The 9,398-nt window shown below is 37.1% G+C and overlaps 1 protein-coding gene across 4 annotated transcripts in view; it reads left to right on the forward strand.

Annotated features, from left to right (window-relative positions):
• KCNH8 (potassium voltage-gated channel subfamily H member 8) overlaps window positions 1-5,402 on the forward strand; it is a 177,137-nt gene extending 171,735 nt beyond the window's left edge. For all 4 annotated transcript variants that reach the window (XM_038128325.1, XM_038128326.1, XM_038128324.1 and 1 more), the window contains one exon: window positions 3,714-5,402. In XM_038128325.1, coding sequence (XP_037984253.1) covers window positions 3,714-4,424 — 711 coding nt within the window. In that variant the 3' untranslated portion in view covers window positions 4,425-5,402. The remainder of the gene's footprint in view (window positions 1-3,713) is intronic.
• The last annotated feature ends 3,996 nt before the right edge of the window (window positions 5,403-9,398 follow it).

Below are 9,398 nucleotides of genomic sequence, written 5' to 3' on the forward strand. Positions count from 1 at the left end.
AACCAGAATAGAAGAAGCAATGAAAGACCAAGAGACTAGAGAAACTGCCATATGCAGTGCAAGCCAGGCAGCTCCTCCACTTTGCCAAAATACAGCTTCCATTTCTCAAGAAGTCAATATTCATCTTCACTTCTTCGGGTGTTCAGAAAGAGTCAAAGCAGGAAGATATCTGGGTCTGAAGTTTGAATTTCAAAAGGGAGTAAACACAGGGAGAGAAAAATATGTACAAATAAGAATCTAATCGGCTTCTAATCAGAAAAAAAAGTCTTATTTTATCCATTATTTAAATTTAGGGTTCATTATTAAAGTCACCCTACAGCATTCAGAATTATCCAGGAACAGTGATGAGAGCTAGACATTCCAGTTTAAAAATAGTCTTTAAAAAATAGAAATTGGAATATATAATGGGAAGAAAAAGAAAACTGTCCAGCCATTTAAACAAGCAACAAGCATCACACCATTCCTACCTAACTGCATGGAACAAAATACTCAAACTGCTGAACCGTTTAATACTGGTAGTAAAGAAAAATACTCTTTCTTCTGAAACTGTCAACGTAATTTTAAAATACAAAATACACCTACTAAAAATTTTATTTTAACCTCTATTTTGAATATATTCTTTCCTGATAACATAGTCTACTAAAAAGGCACCAGCACATTGCTTTCAACCAGTTTGAGAAGCACCTCTTGCTACTTGAAGCTAAATCTGTATAAAACCCAGTTTCTACATCCGGAAACATTGCAGGACCTTTTTCAAGTCCTAGGAAGTGTTAAGGCAGCATTTCGAGTATATTTGGGATCTCAGAGATAATTTTAAAGCTGTCTGCCTAGCACAGCAGGAACCATTTGTACCAGTAGCTGTTTTGCCTAGCAATAATCAGTGAGCTCCTGAAAAGAGTGCAGCCTCACTGGCATGCCAGGAATTAGCCCTTTTTCCTCAGGAAGAAACCATACTACTTTCAATTTCTCTTTCATAAACTTAAAATTCCTTTGGCTTTTAATCTCTGTTCTTTTGCACTTTCCCAAACACTGTGAAATTGTTAATAGTACTGATAACATTTTTTCCCTTGTTACACCTTTTTATTTGGATCTGCTCAGAGTTCTCTTTAGGGTGTAAAAATAATAGCACAAACAGTGTAACATTGGTAGGAACACTAATATTATGCTATGCATGCATAGAACTACAATATTATAGAGATATATGATAATTAATAGCAATATAGATACTGGAGGCTTAATCTTGTAATCTTGTCATTGTAAAATCCTGAAAGCTACTTTTTTTTTTTTTTTTTTTTTTTTTTTTTTTTTTTTTTTTTTTGGTGTGTGTGTGTGTGTATGTGACATCCAGAATAGGTCCAAGCAGATCTTACTAACTGATAGTGGTGACTTAAGTTTGGCATAACTATTCTGACTATCATACTACTGGAAAGCATTAAAGCCTACTTTATAGGGGTTTATCAGGTAAATTCCTATGTGCGTGCAAAAGGAAGTTTGTGAGATGAAAACACTCTATGAGCTAGCTGATATATCAAAAATAGTGTATCTGGGCACTAGAGCAAGTTGCAATAAAGAGAAAGTCAGGGCTGCCACAAGTGCTGATGCTGGGATTGATTCTTGCTATATTTTCTTAATGATTTGGCAAAAGAAACATGCTAAATGATGATACAACTTCTAAACAGCTCATAAGTGATGAGAAATGGAAAACAAAAATGAGGATCAAACCAAACAAGACATTTTAATATTGCGGATATTTTCACACAGCATTCATAGGTTAGGTAAGGTACATACTCATAAGGTAGTGTCAACATTTTTATTTGCACACCTGCAGAAAGCCCTGAAAAAAATGATGCAAGTTGGGAAATTATGCACAGAAAATCGTTGCTGTATCCATGAGGTGTGGGGGCCAGTGATGATCCTAAAAAGAACTGATGACCAATGAATCTAGATAGCCATGAGTTTGATTGTCTGCCTTCCCCCATCCTTCTCAAAAAAAGCTTTTGGAGGTTTTGCAATACCATTTTCTACGGTCCAACAGAACATAGGAGTTCTTGTGAAGCTGATTTGTCCAGAAATCTCAGTGCTTTCTCACAGTCTGACAGTACCAAGAACCTTCACTGGCTGCTCTGACCCCACAGGAAGCCTGTTCACAGAAAAATTTGGCAGCATATTTTAATTTCTCACATTAACTGAAGTTACCAGGCATTCAAAACTTCATCTCTGCTGACAGAAGAGGATCTCATAGCATTTTTTTTATCTACCATGACTCAATTAGACGAGGCAGAAAGAAAGAGAAGTGTGGAGACAGAGATCTTGTCACCTGCCACTCAAGAGTCTCCTCCCTTTAAGGATTTTCTCACCAGAGGCAGTGTGATCATTACATAATTATTAAACAATATATTTCCCTCTAAGCTCAGAGAAAAATAAATAGATCTATAGGAACTGTATTGCAGCTTCCTACTTTCTTCTCCAAATTTCTTTATAATTACTGTGCCTGTAATAACACAATCAAACTCAGCCTGAAATGTATTTCCAGCAGATTTCTTCAGAACTATCCTGAAGAAAAAGGAAAATTAGTCTGTAGGTCATCTAATCAGTGATGTCTCTACTTGAGGTCAAAGAAAGTCTCCCTGAATTAGCTATTTTCTTTTTGACACATAGCTTGAAGATGAATGTGCAGTCATGTCTTTTTTTCAACAGAGTAGCATCAGTATGAGAAACTCTATTTTAATGATAATGATGGTGTTTTGATCTAAAAAAGATTGATAACTATCACGGAGACAAATTTACTTTCTACCCTTCAAAATGAAGAGTGGGTTACTTTTATGTTTGAGCCAGACTTTTCTTTGCCCAGAACATCCTTAAAAAGGCCTAAAAGTTGTCCCCATTAGTGTTCAGATGCCAGTCAGCTTTAAAGCACAAGTTCAGAACTTGCCAATCTGATCCCCACCAAAAAAGCAGTGTTGAGGAAAGACTTCATGCTCTTTATGAAACCAAATGGATGCTATCAGCAGTTTCAGCATTTAAGAGAAAGGTTTAATAAAACATCTGATTCTTTCTTTTGCACATGCACCAGAGATATCTATGCAATGGATTAATGTCTGTTATATGTTGTACCTTTCAAGCACACACAAAAATGCATGGAAAAAAACTGTTCCACAATATTATATTTTTTAAATAATTAGAGGTAGCAAGTAGGTTTTAGAGTTTTCAGTTTTTTCCCTCTTTTTATTTTTAGTAGTAGTCCACAAGATTTTCATTTACCTACTATTTGCATCCAACAACTTAGAGTATGGATTTCTTTTATTTTGCTATGAAGACAGCAGTATACTTCATATGTATTTCTAAATAAGATTTCACAAGACCTCATTTTTACCTAATTCATCAGCATGAAATCATTTAATAAGAAAATTTTATGGTTTAAAATATTTAATGATTAATCAAGAAAATATTGATGTCATACTGCATCTGGAAATCAGCTCAGTTCTGACCCTATGACTATTTTTTATATACAGACAATAATTTGAAATCAGATTAATTAAAGTACCTGTAAGGACTATTTCCCATATATACACTAGCAAAATGCATTCCTTTAGTGTAGAGACACTCTGCCAAAGATGAGAATTGCTATTGCTAGAAAGAAAAGAGGGGTGTATGTACGTATTTTAGGCATGGTGAATGAATAAATACTGTGATATTTTGCCCTTTCACAACAGATGACATCCTTAAGTCAAGAAGTCTCACAATTACGTAAGGATATGAAGAATGTGATGCACCTTCTGGAAAACCTGCTCACATCCCAGAAGCCTCCAGGATTCTGTGCTGTGCACAGCCTATCTCGGAGTCCCACAATGGACAGTCTGCAGCCTCGAGTGGCTTGGACTACACATCCACCTTGCTCACACATCCAAGCTGGGAACTTCACTTGCACCAAAGCACAACTTTGTCACGGAAACACACTAAGTGACATTTGGAATACAGATCTGTCTTCTGTAGGCAGCAGTCCCCAAAGGACTGAATCCAACCTGCAAAATTCTATGGATGGTGAACTTTATTATACAACAGGCCTTCAAAATTCCCCTTCCCAGTATCAGGTAATTCAGAAAGACAATCTGCAATTTTTAAGGTGCACCTCTCCCCATTCAGACACTACCCTGACTCCTCTGCAGTCTATTTCAGCAACACTTTCTCCTTCAGTATGCTCTTCATCAGAGACATCACTGCACCTAGTGCTGCCCAGCAGATCAGAGGAAGGGAGCTTTAGACAAGGAGCAATCAGCTCACTAAGCCTTGAGAACCTGCCAGGATCATGGGACCTGGAAGGAACAGCCGGAGTAACTTCTGCACAGACTCCAGATTTCCCAATAGACATTGTGACAAGCACAAGAGATGTTAAAGATAAAGACTGCCAAGCCATAGATGTATGAGAAACAGTGAAGTGGTACTCAAAGCATTTTCCACAGCTGCCAGTTTTAAATTTAGAGAGGACTGCAGGACTGCTTTATTTGATCCCCGTTTTGGCGATCATGGAGACTTACAAACATCAAAATTCAGACTTATAGAAAGTAAGAAAAGGTAATGGCTCATACTATAGGAAAAACAATAAATTTCTAGATTCTAGAAGCATGTTGAAAAAACATTTTGAATACAGATATAACTTGTCTGTTTGACAGACTTTTGTGATAGTCCAAAGACCCTGAGGGTCAGAGCAGCTGGAAGTCTAGCACAAAGAACTGTCGTGGGTGGCTTTTGTTCATCGAAGCAAAGGTTTTCCCTGAGTGTCTGACTGTTGTTCCCAAACAATGTCTATGGCACTGTTTGCTTCAGGTGATTGTGGGTCCTGCTGGTCTTTTTGTCAGTTCTGTGAAGGCAAAGGACATTCGCTGCATGTCATCTAGACAATCAACCAAATAGAGCTGCTAGAGAGTGCTTAGATGTTGCACGTTATTTGTCATGTAAATGAAACCTCTTAATTTATCTAAAAATACTATTTTTATATACTTGGTATGAAACATGTACCTAAAAATTATCTAAAATATTTATAAAGAGAATAAGAGTTTGGTTTCATTTTGGTAAAAGCTTGCAGTTTTAACAAGAAATGCACTAGCATCATGTATTAGATCAAATATAATTTATTGTTAAGATATCATGTAGTTTACAAATGGCTTCCCTTTTATGTGCATGCAATTTCCAATGAATGTACTCATTCTGGTGGAATACAAATAAATTAAGGTATTATTTTATTTAAAAAAATAAAAGAGCTGGAATGTTGTACCCTATAATAAGGTATCACTACTTAAAAAGTGAGTTGTTATACTGATAACATTAAGTACTCTTGGTTTGTGTCTTAGTATTGCATTGTCATTTGTAAGACCAAGTTAACATTTTAAAACATATTCCTGTTTAGGGGCTTTATATCTGGTTAAGCAGATTAAAAGGGATGAAAACCAATAAGCAAACTGAGGAATATTAACGGAGAAAATAACATTTTTAGTTAGTCTGAATCAAAGAATTAGGATTAAAGTAGTTATTTATTAATTGATCTTTTTGTTTCATCTCTAAAAACTAGCTTTGATTTTAGTCAGAATTTTTTTAAAAGAGATACTGTAGGTTTGGTTAATTATTTAATCCAGAATCTGACTTAATGCCCCCCCCCAACATTTTTTTATGGTATTTAATGTACTAGAAACATATTGCTACAGTGCAATCAAGGCTACAGCTTTGCATTGGAATTTTGATTTTTATATATAAAGATGTGCAGTGAGCATCAAATTTACATATCCTTTAACAAGCTTTCTAAAAAAAACCCCATGCTTGCAAGCCAAAATAAATGTCCTAAAATGGATAAGTAAACTAAGTTATATTTAATAAGTCATGCAAACTGGTGGTTATCAAATTAAAATTTTTACAGAACACATATTAAGGTTTAACTTCCTTAAGAGGAATTTTTAATGGAATCTTCAAAGACAGAATATATTTTAACATTTGGATGTGTGTGGGAATACAAATCCCAGTTGATACTATGTGCCCAACCTGCATCCTTCCACAGCCATTTTCCTACTGGTACAAACTAGGGATGAAGGGTTATCTCCCATTTTGGGCTACCTGAATTTTGCCAGAGTGTCTACACCTCAACGTGAGTGTTTATGTACAGGGTTTCTTACTTTCCCTCTCTTCCAGTTTTTACTTAATCTAAGGTTAAATAGAGAAGTACTGATTAAATAAATATCCCAGAATTTTTAAAAAATAACAAAATAATAATAGATAGTAGCAAACACAGCAGCAAGTACAGTTCTATGGTGTTTCTGCAAACAGTCCTGGTTCACCTTTAGCCATCTGCTGTCACCTACCCCACTTCAGCACTGGGCAGAAGGCTGGGGGAGGCTGCCTGCTCTCCACTCCCAGGGCAGGAGGCCCATCTCACCTCAGCACCCTACAGCCACAGTCTTCTCCTGTGCTCACCACAAGGCACAGCTCCATGCTGCACAGCTCTCCACAAATCCTGATTCCTCAGCACACCATATTCCAGCTATTGACTGAGAATGCACAAACACGCCATGCCTAGTTCCCAATATCGCTTAACAATTTCCTTTACACAAAAAAAATTGGGAGAAGCATTTGCTTTCTCATTTTATGACATATAAACCACTATGCATATGCATTAAGATTTATGGCATTGTTTTGGGGGTTTTTTTCCAGTATAAACACTGGTGTCATGAGATTAAAACCAGATGTTTTGTCCTGGAGTTTTTGTGTCAGTTTTGTATGAAAGTTTAAAAAGGTCAGGGGAAACACAAAAATCCTCTTTGCATACACAGCCTTAGCTTTAGTGTTGTGAATTTTATTCTCAAATAAAATAAAAAAGGCATGTGCAGTTATTACATAGCAATAGCTCCAGGATATCTGTGCTAAATTGTTCCTTGTTTCAGCAACTGTCAAGCACAGTCCAAATCCCAAGCAAATCCCAAACAAAGCTGGCAAACACTGTTTGTACTGGCCATAGTTTCAAGGAACACACCAGAATTGCAGAGATTCTGTTGGATGGGCATCACACAGGTGAGTGCACTTCCTTCCAGGGACAAGCTCAAGAACTTCAGACAAGGAAAGAACGGCATCTTCATTCCAGGTGTTGTCTTTTAACCCCAGCCAGCACCCAGCCCCATGCCACCACTCACTCATTTCCTTTCTGTCAGAATAAGCAACAAAATTGGAAAAGTAAAAGCCAGAAAACTCATGGGTTGATATAAAGCAGTTTCTCAGGGAAAGCAAAAGCCATGCATGCAAACAAAGCAAAGCAAGGAATGAATTCACTGCTCCCCGTGAGCAGCAGGTGTTCAGCCATCTCCAGGAGAGCAGGACTCAGTCATGCATAACTGTGACTTGGGAAGACAAATGCCATCACTCCAAATGTCCCTCCCTGCCTTCCTCTTCCTCCAGCTTTAGTATGCTCAGCATGACACCATATGGTATGGAACGTCCCTTGGGTAAGTTGGGGTCAGCTGTCCTGGCTGCGTCCCCTCCAACCTCCTGAGCATCCCTCACTGGTGGGTGGGGGGAGGAATAGAAAAGGCCTTGGCTCTCTGTAAGCCTTGCTCAGCAGTACCAAAAACCCTTTCATCACCCTGTTTCAGCACAAATTCAATCCACAGCCCCATACCAGCTGCTGTGAAGAGCTGGTATGAAGAGCTGTGTGAAGCAAATTAAAAATCCCAGCCAAGACCAGCACACCTGGCCAAAATCAAGTAAAGAAAGAGGAAGGTCTTGAGGGGTTGTACTATTATAAACTCCCTGACACTATCATAATACATAAGTCCCAGGAAAAGCATTCCCCAAGCAGCTTTTGTTGGAAAGTATCTGCAACCAGTGCAAAAAATTTCATTTTTGAAGGTGAAATGAAAATTCACAGGGACAAATGTGAAGGCTTATAATTTTGAAATTGAGCAGTATCCAAGCAAGATTACCATGGACATAATAATTCTATACACAGAGTGGAGTGGATATCTGGGATTAAAGCAACAACCCCTGTAATACTTACATGTTACTTTCAAAAGACTCTCAGTATGAAAATCAATACAAGCATCCCACGCCCTAACATCCAACCACCCAGTTCAGACAACTGAATTTATTCCTTTTTCACTAAGCTTTACAAAAATAAAAAAAATTATTTCCAAGAGATTAACACTTGAATTTGTTCTCTCTTCACGTATCTCCAAGAACCCACTGATTTTTTTTGGTTGGTTTTTTTTGGGGTTTTTTTTGTTTTTGCTGTGGTAAGTTGAAAGGTCCAAGAAATGGAAAGGTTGGAAAAAAAGTAGTGAAGATCTTTCTCTTCAATGACACTGAATTTTACAAATTATGCATTCCAATTGTAAATGGCTAGTATGGATTTAACCATAGAATCAATAGAATTAATATGACATGCAATAAATGCTTTCACCAACAGGCCTCTGAGAAATATTTCCTCAGTTTTCAAATTTTATTATCCTAAATGCTGTGTTATTAACCTCACATACTCAAAGTTCTCTGACAGGTACCCTAAAAGAGCTACAACTTCAGACAGATATTTGAATGCATTCTGTTTTTTCAAATGCCTTTGGTGTATAACGTTGATTTCTCTCAAAATGCAAAGATGTGCAAGAGTTAACACTGTCATAAATGACAGCTGTAGGAACAGCTGCATAAACTTGCAGTTTTGCCTGTTGCCAAATATTTTGTTTGTAACTCTTGTGATGCCTAAGGGTCCTTTGTGCAAAAGAACCCTAGGGTCTTAGAAAACAATGGTGGAAGTTTTAAGTAAATCAAAGAGCAATAGAAGACTTCTCAGGGAAGTGTGCAAATATCTTGAGCATTTTTTTTAATTAAAATCTCATAGGCCTTCACATCTAACATCCACAAATCCTCAGGATTTTTTGGACAGTCAATGCAAATATCCAAAATGTCTAAGCACACTTTATCTGCACTTAAATTTCACATTTCATATTAGTGGGTAATGTTAAATGTATGTATTCACCCTGTCCTGGCCTACATAGTAACTATTCTGATTCATTATTTTTAGTGTAGTCTACTTTCTGGCTTCTTCATTGAATTAAATAGACTATGTTCTTCTTCTTCTCACCCTAATACAATAAAAAAATAACTGTAGTGACTAAAAATTCACATATTTGGAGGAGTTTGCCTTCATGAGGCACTTTTAAGAGTTTGCTTCCTGTTCAAAAAAATCAAAGCTTCCTACAAGAAGAAGGAGATTTAAAAAATCCCACTCAGTGTTAACCTCCCTATGTACAAACAATCAAATCCCACACACCAGTTCCTTCTTGACTCTGCAGTCAGACACAAGACAAAAACAGCAGCACCCTGAGACAAATTGGAAGCACAAGCCTCAATAGGCAGCAATATTACAG

Source organism: Motacilla alba, chromosome 2, assembly GCF_015832195.1.
Source record: "Motacilla alba alba isolate MOTALB_02 chromosome 2, Motacilla_alba_V1.0_pri, whole genome shotgun sequence".
In the NCBI taxonomy this organism is placed as follows: Eukaryota; Metazoa; Chordata; class Aves; order Passeriformes; family Motacillidae; genus Motacilla; species Motacilla alba.